The sequence below is a fragment of the Mastigoproctus giganteus genome, chromosome 7, assembly GCF_048544385.1.
Source record: "Mastigoproctus giganteus isolate SK-2022 chromosome 7, ASM4854438v1, whole genome shotgun sequence".
In the NCBI taxonomy this organism is placed as follows: Eukaryota; Metazoa; Arthropoda; class Arachnida; order Uropygi; family Thelyphonidae; genus Mastigoproctus; species Mastigoproctus giganteus.
The window spans coordinates 214,113,851-214,130,799 of NC_143581.1; the positions used below are offsets into that span (position 1 = coordinate 214,113,851).

Consider the following 16,949-nt stretch of genomic DNA (forward strand, 5'->3'; position numbering starts at 1 on the left):
CCCGAGCAGGATCATCAACAGTCAAACCACCAATATCAAGTAGCCCAATCTGATTCATCCCTTTCCTTCTAGAGTTTAAATAATTAAAGATGTCTTTGCTGTTTTTCTTTGCATCTTTTCTTTGCCAAAGATTTCTCGTAATCTGCCTTCACTTCCCTGTAATCAAGTCACTTTGACTTGATTACAGACTAGCTTTATCTACCATAGGCTTCTGTCACCTGATAATTTATATGCATACCACGCATTTTTCTTCTCTGCCACAAGTCTCATTAGTTCATCTGACACCCATTTAGGCCTAAACCCTGAACAGTATTTCTAAATTGGAATGAAAAGCCTAGTAGCTTTCAAAATTAATTCCTTGAATACATAGCTTGCTTTTATTGTCAAAAGCAAGTGGAGACCTCCAAATTTTGTTTTTTAATTATTAAATTTGTAGTGGGCTAAGTTAAAAATCTACTTGCTAGTGAACAAAAGTTACTCATCTGTGATGAGTGAATGAGTGCATTTTTAACCCTGAATGCACACACAAACTGGAAAAAAAAATAAATAAAAACTTTAAGAAAATGTACCTTAAATTAAAATTAATTGAAACACTAACTCAACATTTTAAAATGCCACTATTTGTTTACTGACTATAATGTTGACTATAATGTCCAGTTTCCTTTCATGAATAGAAACAAATGATAGCAAAAATGACAAAAGTGAATTCCGAAATATCTGTAAATAAGCAGTTAGTTCACTATACAGGGTGTTCCATAAGTAATTACAGAAACTATTTTAAATACCTGCTGATGTATGTATAGGTTATTTAAAAACTATATATATATTTTTTATTGTTTAAGAATAATTTGAACAATAAAAAGTGCCATGAGCCTTACCAATGGAGAGGACTGAAATCGTAAAGTTGCATACAAAATATGAAAATGCTGCAGAAGTTGTACATCAGTTTAAGAAGTTGTTTTGGACACAAACCACCAAAAATAACAAATATAAAGTAAATTATGAAGAAGTGGGAACAGTGCACAATCTACCAAAACATAATACACCTTGCAACTCAAAGAAAGCGAAGTTTGAAACTTAAATACAAGGCTTATCGTCCCGTGTTGGTACAAAGCTTGAATAAGGACCCAGAGAGAAAATTGGAATCTGCTGAACGGTTTCTGGCCATGAGTATTAGAAATCCAGATATCACTGACAATGTTTTGTGAACTGAAACATTTCAACTAAATGGAACTGATAACAACCTATGTTTATTAGTCTCTTAACAATCACCATTTATTCTTTAAAAAGGATTTTAAGATTCCCGGCCTGACAGTCTGGACAGGAGACATTTGTCAGACTTTTTTTTTTTTTTTTTTTTTTTTTAAGAGAACTTTAATGCACTCCAAAATCAATTTTCACCATCGCCTTTTTATGCAGGATGGAGCACCAGTACACTAAGCAAAAACTGTCCACAGGTTGATGGATCAAACAGTGAATTCCAACTGAATGGCCACCATGCTCTATGGATTACATCCTGCAATTACTTTTTGTGAGGATTCTTAAAAGATAGAATTTAGTATTAAGCACAGGTCTCTGCTGGAGCTTCAACACCCAACTGTTACAAAATTGGGTGTGCATAGTAGCGTTAGGGTCACGGGCAAACCTGTGGTTTCCCACAGCTGTGCTGTGTACACTGTGAAGAAATACAATACTACTGTAAATGCCAGGAAAGTGTTGTGTGTTGAATGTAAAGTATTATGTTGGGTCTCTAAAAGACTACAATCTTGTAAAGATTGTAGTCTTTTAGAGGTGCAGTGTGACATACATGGCATATTGGACTTTGTTTATTTTTAGTATGGCCTTTTAGGAAGTAATTCAGTAATGCTCTTTAGTTAAGTTTATGTATGCTCTTTCTATTCTGCTACCGTTAATTAAAATAGAAAAATAGTGCTGTTATTTGCAGCCAAAAATGTTTCTTACTTACGGACCACCCTATACTGAATGGTATTGATGTAGGTTTTCTCAACATTTGTCAATAAAAAAAAAATTTTTTTTTAAATACTTGGTGTTTTAATTTTACGTTTAATTTTTAATCCTTGTTTCCCACATCATGCATTTCACTCAACATATTAATGCCTTTAATACCTAAATGCAATGCAACTGATCATGTTATCATATACTATACCTTGTATACATGACTGGAAGTTCTTTCTGAAGAACTATGGCTATGATGACTACTTCCTAACACAGTTCTGACCACCTTTACTTCCATTCCGGCAGAATGCAACACAGTTCTCCCTAGCTTATAAAGCTGCCCATCTTGCACAAGCAACCCACTATTAACTGCCCTTTTGGCTGCAAAACTTAACAGATGACTAAGATCCACTCCATCTTCAACATGAAGAGAAAAGGTCTGTCTCATGTATTTCTCAACACTGTGTAAACTGGATCCATCCAATTCACCAAGTTCTTTAATAGCTCTGTGCAAAACTTTCACCAGGTCAGTACTTTTATTCACCCTCAATGAACGACTCTTAAGACGAGACATAGAAGCTGGATCCTTATAGGAACAAATTCCTTTTGTATATACCTACAAGAATATCAAAATATACTAAACATGAAAATGATAATAAAAATAATCGATATAATTTATAATTACCAAAAGCAAAATATCCGTGTGAATAACAATACAAAATTAGTATTGTAACATTTTTTATAAGAAGCTCATTAAATTTATATTATATATAAGAGTCAGAAGGTAAAGGGTGGCAAAAAAGGTAAACATTTGTATATTAACAATCAAAATATTTCAACTTTTTTCTGAGAGATTGTGGTAAATGATTCCCAACTGTTTAAACAAGAATTTAAACACTAAAACAGGGATGGGCAACCTTTTTGGGTGACAGGACAAATGAATTACTTTGAAATAAATACAGGACATGCAATTTTTTTAGAGACTTTCATGCATGCTTAAATTTTTAAGATGCATCCTAATTTATTATTAGGAGGCATCTTAAAAATTTAAGATCTCTATAAATTAAAAAGGTTTTCCTCCTAGTGATATTTATTCGAGCCAATGGGAGAAGAGAGTGAGGCAATTACGTCACTACAAATGCAATTAACTATTGACAACTGCCTCCATAACGTTCACCAACCTCGTGCATGTGCTTCCCTCTCTAACATTTGATGTTCCATTGTAACATTTTTTGTATATTAATGAATATTGTATATTTGTAAATACAGTAATTTAGTATTTTGTAAATATTTCAGTAAAATATTTTAGTCCTGCTCTTTGGGATGCAACAATATTCCTCATGCATTATGAAACCCAAAGCAATATGCCTTTTCCTAAGTGACCTATGTAAATGCAGGTAAATAATTACATTGTGATATTTATTCCACATTGAGAATTCTGCACACTACAAATGCACAGGTCATTTTTTGATTAGATATCGATCACAGTGACATTCAATGTTCAACTACATAGTGTTTTTTGTCTGGCAGCACCGAGGGTCTCCCCCAACTCTGCGTTTTTACTCTGTGTAGAATATACTACTCTGCATAAGGCCAAGGCCAAGGTGTGCGTCTGTTTTGTAAAATATTAGTGTGAGTTGTGTTGTTCCTCTGGCCACTTAGCATGGAGGCCTGTGGAGAGCCACTAACATCCCCAATTTCCATCACCACCCCGGGGAGGCGGGCGAGGACACATTATGAGAGAAGAAAGCTCTCGCAGGGAAAATCCTGGTGTAGTCTAGGCATCCAAGGAGAGCCCCCCCCCCCCCAAATTATTGGAAAGGAGATAATGGGGAGATGGAAAGAGTGAGATAAACAGGGCAGAGAACTGGGAGGGAATAATTGAGGCACTAGCCTGATTTGAAAAGGGACCCCCTGGTACAGGATGCTCATCCTGTTCCAATGGGTTTCATAAGGTGGAGCATGCTTTTTGCAGCTCTGTCGAACACTGGCCTGGGGGGTTACCCTAATGGCCAGTGTCAGCATACCACACTATGCTAGCTAGGAAAAGCTACAGCATGGTGTCAGCTTGGATAACCATGAGGCCTCTAAGGGCCTGCATAGACATCAGTCTGTCCAGTGAAGAGACTTTTTTTTTTTTTTTTTTTGTTAGCGCATCTGCTTCTGTGGCCATGCACCTCCCAAAGTTTTTGTATTTTACTCTGATCCAAGCCCGAGGTGGGATTCGAACCCGCGACCTTTGGGTTGCGAGGCAGGCACTTGACTCACTTGGCTAGCCCGGTCGGCAAAGAGGCTAGGATAGAACATGTAATTAATGATAACTTTCATTCACTCAACATTCGCACAATTTTACTTTTTATAGTCTTTTCTTACACTTTTTCTTTAACAGACTGTCAAATTTCTTTAATATATGTGTATTTATATATAGGTGTGTCTTTAGTAGAAAAGATTAACTTACTCCGTCCTACCTCTACACAATACATAGAAAAGCATGCGTGGGGGTTGACGAGCAAAGCCCCCTAGTTTAATATTTAAAAAATCTAATACAAAAAAAAATTAATACTGTAGACCAGTGGTTTCCAATCTTTTATCACTCAAGGCACACTTTAAGTTAAAACTAATATTTACAGCTCACCGAAATAGTGATTGTCACCAAACTCAATGGAATTTTTTCTAATCTTGTGGCATATTTGAAAAGAGTCGCAACACACTGGTTGGGAATCACTCCCATAGACCCTATAAAATCCGGCACTTCACAATCCAATTCTTTAAAATTAGATACATTTTATTTAAAAAAAAAAAAAAAAAAAAAAAAAAAAAAAATCAATTTTATTAACCTGAAATATTAAGAAAACAATCCGGCACTTATTACTTATCATATTTTTCTTTAAGAACCTTTACAGTTGGAGGGGGAAGAATGTCACTTTTCCCTTTATACAACGCACGAAGACCATCTTGTCTTTTAGTCGTTTGGTTTCAAACTGCGTAAACAGTGCACTGGTCTAACTGAGAGCAGAACAAAGTTGCCTCGGTAACAAGTTGCCCTGGTATAGCATTATTTTCAAACAGATTACTTCCTTAAAAGGTTAAATGGCCATTTGTTTAAAAGAGACATAAGACTAAGCAGTACCTCATTAGACAGCAGGTTGCCTCTAGTCACAACACTTAGGCAAAAAAATTCAAGACGGTCAGCGTGTATAAAGGCATCAGAGTTTTCAAAGGTGTAATATTGCTAAAGAAGATGAAAAGTTATAATATAGCTAAAGCTGGTCATAAAAACAGATTACAGGACAAGAGCCCTGCAAACCTTTTATAATTTATGAGACTGTATAGCTTCAGCTATATTATAACTTCAAATTTCTCTAGTGTTATTCTCATTCAGTAAACTTTGTAACCTAGCATGATTTACAAGATACAGAACTTGTGGTTGATGACTGACCAGGTTGATGTCAATTTAGAACAGCTAAGAGCAAAGAGATTTAAAAAAAAAAAAAAAAAAAAAAATTTTAGCTAGTGCATAAGTCTCAGGCTTCCTTGCACCATATAGCTAATAATAATAATGTTCAATAAATCATCAATAGGACACCATGGGCCTTCCTTGCAAGCTGTGTACAATGCTCAGATAACTTCATGCCTGATTGTATCGTAACTCCCAAGTACCTTTCTTGCACTACTGACTTATTCAGTATTCAACTACATCACGTGTATAAGTCATTTTGGGGTTACTGTTCCCCAGATTTAAGACTTTGCACTTTGCTGGATTAAAGCAAAGCTGCCACTTTTTTGACCATCCCTGAAGTCTATCTCAGTCATTCTGAAGAAGCTCTGCTTGGCAATGATCATTAACTACTCTACCAATCTTTACCTCATTTACAAATTTAGACATCATGCCCTCTATCCCTTGATCAATATCATTTAAGAAAATCAAAAACAACAGTGGTCCCAATACTGATCCCTAGGGAACTCCACTTCTTACATTAACCCAATCTGAGAAATAACCATTTGTCACAACTCATTGCCATCTACCCTGAAGCCATCCTGCTATCCATCTAAGGATTTTCTCATGATTCTAACCTGTTCCAGCTTATACAGTAACCACTCATGTGGGACTGAGTCAAATGCTTTGCTGAATTCAAAATAAGCAATGTTGAAATTATTCCCTAAACTCAGTTCATGAGTGACCCTGTGAAAATAGCTAACCAGATTTATTAAACATGATTTTCCCTTTACAAAACCATGCTGTGCATCCTTCGGAATCCATTTCTATCTAAATGATTCTGATTTCCACCCTTGATCATTGCCTTGACCAGTGAAATTTCAATATCAGTAATTACATATTTTTCAATTTCACTCCCATAATTTCTCATTGACAAAAGGTTTTTCTTCTGTAAATATCAATGCAAAGTAACTGTTGAGTTGATCTGCAACTTCAGCTAGGGTATCTAATACTATCGAATGTGAATTACATAGGGGTATGAACTGGTTTTCCTTCTCTTCTTCGCATTTATATGTGAAGAATTCCTTATACCCACTCTTTGCTAGCAATTCATCATAATCTGCCTTTGCCAGCCTAACCTTTTCTGTGACACTATTAAAGATCAATTTGTAGCTGTTATAGGCTTCAATACTTTTTATTTTTCTGTAACTTTTCCATGCTGTCTTTTTCTGCTCAAGTAATCTGGCAACTTCATTATTCATCCAACTTGGAATCCTCCTTGTGGAATATTTTTTTAATGGTATATACGGATTCAAGGCTTCTGTGATTAATGTTTCAAAGGTATACCACAATTCAATTGTATTTGCTCTGTGAGATATCTATCCAGTTAATAGAGGCCATGTAGCACCTTAAGCCATTGTAATTTCCTTTCCTGAAATTATAACCCATTCCTTTGCCTTTAACTACTGCTACCTCTCTCTCTTCATTGTCCACTGTAGAACTCAGTGATCACTTCATACTACTAGTTCCTGTACTGTCAGCCCTATTATGTCATCTGGTTCATGGGTTATGATCAGCTTTAGAATATTCTTTTCCCTAGTACTTTCCCTGACCTGTTTATACAAATAACAGTCATCTAGTTGATTTAAAAATTGTCCCCCTTGCAGAATTTCCTTCCCATTTGCTCCAATCAATTAGAGGCAAATTAAAATAAACCATAAAAAGACTGATGCTTATTTGCCCATCCATTTGCATATAGAAGCTCTCATCATAATCTTCACAATCACCTGGAATGTAGATTACTCCCAATCTCATTGTACCTTTGCTTCCAACTATCTCACACCATACAGATTCTATACTAATATATGAAACGTCTGAATCCAAGCAAGCTATCGTCACACTCAAACTGCTTTTGATAACAAGCATGACACTACCAAAACTGTTATACACCCTGCCTTCCTAAATACGTTGTACACACCATATAATAGCGGTGTAAATACACCATAGTTTTTTTTTTTTTTTTTATGAAACCCCCAAACACGAAAGGTATCAAAACCTATAGTACTTAGTACCGTGCATGGGTTGAAGGAGAAGTATGGGGGGAGGGGGATGCCGGAAACTTTGCTCTAGAGACTAAACACGGGTTTCACCACTTCAAGCCTCCAATATGCTTGCAGATAAGTATGTTATGAAGAAATCACAGTTTAAGCACCTGCAGCCATCATCACCTATGTAATAGCTTCATAAGTTGAAAATTTCTTCTCCAACAGAACCCATAAATTAAACTACTTACGTAGTGTGAAAGGCATTTTTAACTGTACCTTGTATTGTGGCTACCTTCACAATGAGATACCAGGTATTGCACTACTTCGAATAAGTAATGCTTCTCTAGTAAAGAAGACTACTGTTATTTATTCTCAGTGGATACCACCACCCAGACGGCACCGTTTCAAAGCTGTTGGCCTATCATCAGTGGGTGGGCAGGTACCCAGATAATGCAAACATGCCATCACAATTAAAAACTATGCCTTTCACACTACATAAGTAGTTTAATTTATGGGTAAACTATGGTGTATCTACACCGATATTATATAGTTAATTTAAACCCATATCATATTATGCCTTATGCATTTAATCTTCAAATATTGTACACACCGTACTGAAACTCATCCTCTATATCCAGGTGGCACCACGTTTCCGTAAGCCCTATATGTCAGCATTACTTGTCCTAATGAGTGAATTTGAATTCATTCATTTTATTGACGACACTTCTGACATTACTGTATAAACAATTTAGACTTAGTGTTCTTGTATAGTAAACTACCCTGACACACCCCTTGAAGTTATTTAAGCTTCCTTCCCTGGCATTAGCTACCCACTCATTTCAAACATTTCTGCCCTCAGAACATCTTGTTACTATGTTCTGTTGTGGTAACAAACGAGAATTCTTGAAGTATGTGCAAGCGTTACTTTGACCAACATTAACAGATAAAAGCATATCAATATTATTTAAGCTCACATACGAGTCTATCAAATTTGCTCTCACTCTGGTAATGATGCTTGATATAGCTGAAAGTACAATCACTTCCTTATATCTCAAGCAAATCACTTCTGAAGACAGAATTACAGACTACTTAAAGGGTCCCCTCACTTACTCATTTATAAAAAACCTGTGAATTTATGTGAATAAAGCATGCTATCTTTGTTTACCTTTAATCATTAGTGTGATATAAATTATTTAAAGGCACTTCCCATTCCATTTCAGATTTTAAAGCCTCAAATTTCAGTTATTGTATCCCTCATTGCTTGCTCTCTTGTCAATGTTCAATATAAACAACAAACCCTTCCTCTCCATTCAAATTAATCACCAGTTCCAACATTGTCAACTTTTCTTATTGCTACTAGTTTCTCTGTTTTTACATTTGGTTTTTCAAAACTCAGATGGGCAGCAGTTTATTTAGATTATTAATCAAACGTTCTGCAGGCTCCGCAAAAAAACTAAGTTTAATATGACTCTAAATTTAATACAGAGAACACTGTCATCGCAAATGCTTTAAGACTCAACCAGTAGAAGGTTTACAGGATGGTTAAGTCTTAAAATCAAATTTACTATTATGCTCAGCAAATAAGTTAAAGTTGATTTGTAATAATAACAAAGAAATGGTTAGGCGGGCAAGGGCAGAGTAGGAGAACTCATTAGTGTGATGTCATGAATTACCACTGTTATCACTTTAACACTGCATTCAGATTTTAAGACTACGTTTACTCCACTTATCACTGTTATCTAGGGTGACTTTGGCATGAAAAAGTTTTGGTCCTGGATTTGATTAAACTCTTCTTCATAGTTTGCTTCTTCCATAGTTTCATCCACCAACAAATTAATAACACAAATTGTTGGAAAACAAACCATTACCGATTTGTTGCAAAAAAATCAATGAAAACGTTTGTGTAACTCGAGAAGTTGCTCTTGATATTTCAAAGGCTTTTGATCGTGTTTTGCAAAAAGGTTTTCTAAATAAGCTTCCAAAAGTATTATCGTCTGCTCACTACAGATGATAGTGCACTGCTCTTGTCTCCTAATTTTTCCACTAATGATGTTCACCAAAGTTTAGTTCTTTTTCCCAATCTTTTCCTCTATGTGTTAATGAACTTCCACCTACTAGAAATCCTATCCAGAGTTTTGCTGATGGTAGCACATTGCATTCACCTCCCAATTTGATCAACCTTGCCCTGCAAAAACAGGTTCAACTTCTCAAATATCCACTACCAATTCCTTAAATTCTGATTTACAGGTAATTCTCCAATGGAACAAATTAATTAGTTAATTTCAATACTATGTTATATCTTGCAAAAAAGGTTTCTACTCCTATGCTTGTCTTCAATAACACCCAGATTTCTAGACAAGATCATATATATTAGGACTTCTATTCTTTTGGCATAAGCACATCACAAATACTACTTCCTCTGCATTTAAAAAACTGGGTTATCTGTTTTGCTCTCAGCATTACTTTTCTTCTAAACAGCTACTCACTCTGTACAATCTCAAATCTGCCCTACACGGAATATTGTTCCCACATCTGGGGCAGTGCCCCCACAACCTCTCTCAGGCTTCTAGACTATTCAAAAGAGAGCAGTTAAGTTAATTTATGACCCATCCTTTACAAAGTCTCTCCACCCTGTCTAATAGATGCTTGTTTCTGCTGCATCTGTATATACTTCAATTGGCACTATTCTTCTGAATTGGCTTCTCTAATTCCAACCCCCAAACCAGTCAAAAAAAAAACTTGCTGCAACCAGTAAAACTCACAGAACCAACTTTTCTGCTTCCTCATTTATTCCTTCAACTTCCGTTTTCTGGAACAACCTCTGTTGACAGATTGCTGAAAATTACAATCTATAGAAATTCAAGTCAACATACATCTTCTTTCACCTTCTCAACCCATAAATGGTATTAAGTTATATTGGTTCTAATACCAATATTACTTAATATTTGGGATTTTCATAAAAAATAAAGCACTTTTGAATCGACTGTTACATGTTTTATCGCTGTAAGTCGTCAGACCTTCCATTTGCCTGAATCAGTTAATAAACTATGTTCATCGTCTTGTAGTTCAAGGCTTTCATTAAATGCTGTCAGCCTCAGGCAAACGTTATCAAGATTTACTAAATGTGTTAAATCTGGAATTTCATTCTATGATAGTACTGCACTAAAACATCTTTTAAAATTCATAACTTTTAATTATTCTATAAGGCCTATAATTGCATCTTCTATTTTTTCCAAAATTGAACCAAAAAACTTGCACCCACTTAATCTATCTGAACCAGAGATGAGTACCTGTAGCTCACATGCAGCCCATTCTTTCATATTGTGCTGGCCACTGCCATTTAGGCAAAGGATAAAAAAAACTATAAAAAGTTAAAACTTCACTAGTTTAAAGCTAATTTAAAATAGCACGTCAGAAAATAGTTTCACATCGACTTTTGAAAATGACTTCTTAGTTAAAATGGTGGACTAAGCTTATTGTGATTGCTTCGGGACTCATGAATCAACAGAGCAAGAATGCAGCTGTTCAGTATGCGAAAATGCGTACATAAAAAGGTTAAAGTTGACAGAAACGAAACATTAAAAACAAGCAATACAAAATACTTTAATTTGACTATTTCTTTGGGAAAGACATCAATAAAAACGAAACTGCTAAGTTTCTGGAAATCCATACAATACCATTAAAAGCAATAAAGAAAACATTAAATACAAGAATTATAAAAGGGGTTAATGCTCTTCTATAAAGCAGCCAAAGACTGGCTGCTTATAATAGAGTAGAAATACAGTACTTTCTTTCACAGAGTAATAACATCAACAACCATAAACTATACAGAGCAGAATCAATAATTAGTCAGATATGTCGGAATTCAAGAACAAATTGGTATGTTACTAATCACTTCCACTGCATATGCCGCAATAAAGGATAACATAAACTGAAGCCTGATTACAATAAGAGTTACGGTATTGTTCCTACATAATCTTATACATCCCATCGGAATTTCATAACAACGATAACATTATCCATGATTACAATAAGCAGCATGCACTGTATTAGATTTTTTTGGATTGCTTTCTTATGTTTTCATATATTTTTTAGTATACAAAAATATTATTATAATCACACTCTACTAGGAATGGTATTAGTGTTATAATAATTGTTGGATTTGTCTTTAATTATTAAATGTGGGGGTGGGGGAAGGAAACTATAAAATATAAATACTGATAACAAAAATTAAATTCTGTTTAAAAATTAATTGGTGGTAAGGAACTGAAGCGAGTAATTTGTTTCCCTCAAGAACCCATGTGGCCTACAATACTCAACATTTTATTCATTTTGGCCCTTCCCCCCCAGCCAAAAAGACTAACCCCCGGCCTTAGATATTCTGAAATCTTTGATCCACATGCAGAATCAAAGATGTTACAATCAGTGGTAAAGAAAGGGACATAAAGGCCATGTTTTTAAGGTCCTTACAGCTGGGATGTGAGTAGTGTTATCCAAAAAGAGAATAGCCTTTTTGGGCAAGTTCTTCAATTTCTTTATAGAATATAAAAATTCATAAAATAAAATTAAAAAAAAAATAACTTTGATAAGATAGAATCCATCCATGTTGAATTTTAATAGTAGTAGTAAACTGCTACAGATGATTTTTTAATAAATTTACTGGAAGAAATGTAAAACATTTCTCAGGAAGTGGACAACTCAACAGGCAGGTGCAGTGTACTACACTAATTGTGCAATCAGTTATGAAGTTCTGAGTAATGCAGACAAACTGAAGCTGTCAGGACAGCTCATGGGGTTTTGTCAATGATATACAGAAATTTTGCACGGATAAAGAGGTGATTATCCCACTGTATAAGGCAATAGCCATACAGAGTACTGCATACAGATCTGGAGGCCTCATTTCAGAATGGATGTGGAGCTACTGGAACAAGTACAGAGAAGGGCAATGAGATTGCTGAGTAGAACAAATGAGTGCTCTTACCAAGAAAGGCTTCAGTTCTGCAAATTACAGTGTCTGGAGACTAGGCACCTGAAGGTGATCTTGATTGAGGTGTTTAAGGCTTTGAATGGATTGAACAAGCTCAATGCTGATAGGATTCTTCCTTTTGCTCAGATGACACACACATGAACGGGCACAAATTCAAACTGAAAAAAACAGTTGCTGAATGTGCAGAAGGCTGCCTTTAGTCAGTGGTTGGTGATTGCTGGAACAAACTTCCATCTGTCGTATATTAGCTGCAAACATAAGGGACTAGTGCCTACAGAAATGTGCCATGGGTAGACTATTTTTTCAAGAGGGAATTTCAGTTAGTGTAACACTGATTAAGGATTTCTAGTGTATAAGATGTGTGGGGCTTTTTTTTTTTTTTTTTTTTAAACGACTTCATCATCATGAACTTGGTCCGGCTGAGGTCTTTTAAGACCTGTTCCACTGTAGCTCTTGGAGGTGGTCTTGATTTCGCCATTGTTGTCTTGGTCGACACACACCCACACACCTCTCTTACCTGAAGGTTTGTAGTTAAAGGCTAATTTTGGGTTCCGATCTGGGTTCATTAGTGGGCTTGCAAGAGCGCATTATATTTTTTTCTCAAATTTGCGAGCCCCTTGTTGAAGCGATTATTTATTTTACAAATGAAATCTTGAATTTAATTATTGAGTATCTAGGGCCAGAACTAAGGTGGGGCAAGCAGGGCCCCATCACCAGCATTTTAATGGCACAATCGACCAGTTATGTATTTTAAAATTGCTTCATTTTTGAGTTAGTTGCAGTCTGACCTCTGTTTAACGAATTTGTTTATAGCATATATATATATATATATATATATATTTTTTTTTAATTCCCTTGGTTTCTATGGAAACATAGGAAATAATTTCCGTAGAACGAACTGATTAAGATTGACAACTTTGTGTGCATTGTCCTCACCTACCTCTGGCCTTTAGGTAATTAGAAAGCACAAATTAAGGGTGAAAGGGATTACCGTCCCACAACGTTAATGATGTCCAAAAACCTATGCAGCCACATTCCAAGAAGTCACACTAGTTAATATGCTTTCCATAGCCAGTCAGAGGATTAAGAAGATTCCCGACACAGATAATAGTCTCTGGTCAAGCTGTGTTGTGGTTCCCCTTTACTCCAACAAATGGGCATATGTTTTTTAGAGAAGTGAATGATCCACGCCTTCCAGTAAAATTTCTATACGGCCACGGTAGCTGAATATCTGAGCGAGTCTGACATTTTGCACAGTATTCAAAAAACTAGTGACATTAGCGACATCGAGCGCGGGGATTGAGGCAACTAAGATATTACATAAACTTTATGATGAAATGTTGGCAGATTTTGAAACTTTGTTGAGGCTTTCACTGTGAAGAAAAAAAATGTTCTAAAATATAATGGCATAGGGGCAATAATTAAAAAAAAAATCTGTATTACTAATTTTCAAAAAACTAGCAAGAGTTAAGGATGATTGCTAAAGATCTTGATGTGGAAACTAAAGATTGGTCGTGTGTTCGGGCCACAATGAACAACTTGTAGCTTATGGACGGCAATTGAGGGTTGGAGGAATTATCCTGCTTTGTGCAAACATTTTGAATCAGAAATGTAATTAACTATTCTGAATTATTAAACCGATTTTTCAATCTAGAATTTCTTAACGATTTAGCACTAATGATCGACATCCTGCAGGAGCTCTTACCTTTCAGAAGCTTTACAGAATCACAATGGTAAAAGCAGATAAATTAATTATTCGAACTATCAATGCTATCGCCAATGTGAAATATTATGAAGCTAAAACAGAGCATATTGAAGTGGCAAGAATTTGAAGGAATCTAAAGTAAGAACACATTTAAAAAATTACATTGTGACACATTAAGAAAAAGTTATTAATGCAACAGACTAATTTTAAATTAAATAAAGAAAATAATGATACTATTGATGATGAGGAATTGAAAGAAATTAACATATGCTACCCGGAATCTTGGGATATGAAAGAACTCTCGTCTATGTGGCAAGACTGTGAAAAATGAATAAAAAATTTAAGTTTTCTGATAAAATATGAAATAAAAATTAATGATTTTAGAGATTTTGTCGAAGACAGTTTATCTTTAATATCAAGTGGAATTCGCTCTTCAATTATAAAAGCCAGAAATATCTTTGAAACCATTGTGATTAGCAGTGCTTTCAGCGTAATGAATAATATTGTATAAATAAATGAATAATGTTGACAATTAAACACATTTCAGATTATGATGACCATACATCTAAATAGAAAACCACTGCTTCAATTTGATGCTGATCGTTATGTCAAATCATTCTTCTATAATCATTGCTGAGCTATTGAGCAAAGCAGAAGTTAGACAACAAATATTAATAAAGAATTCTATATGGTAATTTTCAGAATAAATTTTTCTTGAATATTTGTATAATAATTTTTTTATGTAATCTGTGATTATTGTGTACCTTTTCTAGAAGAGCGTTTTTTTATGTAATATTTGTTTTTATATTGTGGAATATTTTGTGATAGTTTTTATGTTATTTGTGATATGGGAAATATCTCATGTTATTTTTTATTCGCAATATTAAAATTTTATCACGGGGGGGGGGGGGGGATTTATCCACTATATTTCCCTAGTTGTTATATAAAAAAAAAAAAAAAAAAAAAAAAAAGACTAATAAAAAGTGGAGAGTCTACCGAGCACTTGCAGTAGATGGTTTTATGTGAATCCTTCGTGTTTCTTTTAGGTATTTTGATTTGGATATGATTACGAAACAAAAGAGCTTACGAAATATTGATTATGAAATAATAGTTCAATAAATATTTTATTGAACATTCACAAATTTTTATAATTTCTGGAAGACAAGATACAATGGATTTATGATAACTAAAGTAATTGATGTGTAGCTGCAGCTGCAACATATCTAAATGTCTAAAAAAACAGCGTTGATTGAAGTTTGGTTTTTTTTAAGGAGCATTAGCAACTAAGGTCATACTGCTCCGGGAATATGCGGTGGTCATTCCCTGACCTTTCCGCATCCTCCGTATTTGGTGGTGACGGGCTCGAACCCCGGTCTAATCAAGAAGCGTCTGCTACGCACTGCTGCTCCTTCCCACCTGGCTACGGAGGCGCCGTTGACTGAAGTATCAACCTTGTAGTTGAAATGACATATGCAGCTGTTCGGGGCACCTAACAATGGAAAATGCAAGACAGAAAAAGAAATTGTACACAAATATTTATATTGTTACAGTCATGCTTACTTCAGAAAGTAAGACTGTGACGTTATACTATTAAAAAAATCTAAAAGGTTAGAACTCAAGATACTATCGTATCTAGATATCATTGTAAAGGGGTTGGGGGTGGGGGGGGGATGATGACCAGGCTGACTCAAGATATCATACCGGTCACGAAAAATGAGTCACACATACTAGTTCAGTGCTCAGTGCAGACTAGTAGTGTGAACCACAGAGAAGTAAGATATGTTACTACTCTGCAGTGTGAACGTGGGAAGTGCTTCTGGTGGGAGCTTGCCGCATCATCAGTGGTGAGCTGTTAAAAGCTTCCTCTGGCAGAAGCTTTTAACAGCTCACCACTGTTTAAGACCATTGTAGCTCTTGGAGGTGGTCTTGATCTCGCCACTGTTGTCTTAGTCAATGCACACCTCTCTTGTCTGTAGGCTTGTAGTTAAAAGCTAATTTTGGGATCCAATCTGGGTTCATTCTTTCTATGTGGCTGATCAACTTAAATTTAAAAATATATCCAGGTGTTAATGTTTTAGATTAAAGAGTTTAGTAAATTCCATTATTACTGCACCCAGTCAAGTATGTTCTTTCCACATTCAAGATATCAGTGCAATTGAGAGTAAGGTCCTTTGTTATCACATTACAAGGAGTACAATGATATTATTTACATTTATTATTAATATGGCACTATAGAGTAAAAGAAATTGAAACCATTGCAGCTGTAGATGTGCACAGAAAACTTGATACTACTGTATTTGTTTGTGAACAATTCCTGGAATTGAAAAAAATTAATAAACCGTTCAGTTCATTTTAAGAAGAATAGAACTTAAGTTCTTTTATTTAAGTGGAACTAAAACTAGTTCATATTTTAAGGAACTAATTTAAGCAATGCACACAATTCTGTGCATTCTATTTTCTGTCAGTGCGTGAGTACTTCATTTCCCCCAGTGATGTACTCAAGTTTAAGCTTAGGGTAAAATGACCTGTTTAAAAAAAACAATATCATCCATGAGTAAACCTAAAGTAACTAGTATTATTTTTAATTGAATAATATCACTAAAAGAGATCAATTTCTAATTCATTAAAAAATCCAAGGCACTCCAGTGGCAGCTATTTCAGCTCTCACACAAAAATGGCCTAAGACAAAAAACAGAATGCAGAGAAGTATCTAATTGTAGTTGGAGGTTATGATGCAACAGCAGCTATAGGCTATTATGCACAAAACAATGGAAGAAAATAAGAGGTGCCATTAAAAATCAGACACATGTTATAATTTAG

General features: G+C 35.1%; 1 protein-coding gene across 3 annotated transcripts in view; it reads right to left on the reverse strand.

The window, feature by feature from the left end:
• Positions 1–16,949, reverse strand: part of LOC150083662 (uncharacterized) — a 396,332-nt gene that overhangs the window by 280,330 nt on the left and 99,053 nt on the right. For all 3 annotated transcript variants that reach the window (XM_090378102.1, XM_090378101.1, XM_090378103.1), the window contains exon 4: positions 2,168–2,572. In XM_090378102.1, the coding sequence (XP_090234228.1) occupies positions 2,168–2,572 (405 nt within the window). The remainder of the gene's footprint in view (positions 1–2,167; positions 2,573–16,949) is intronic.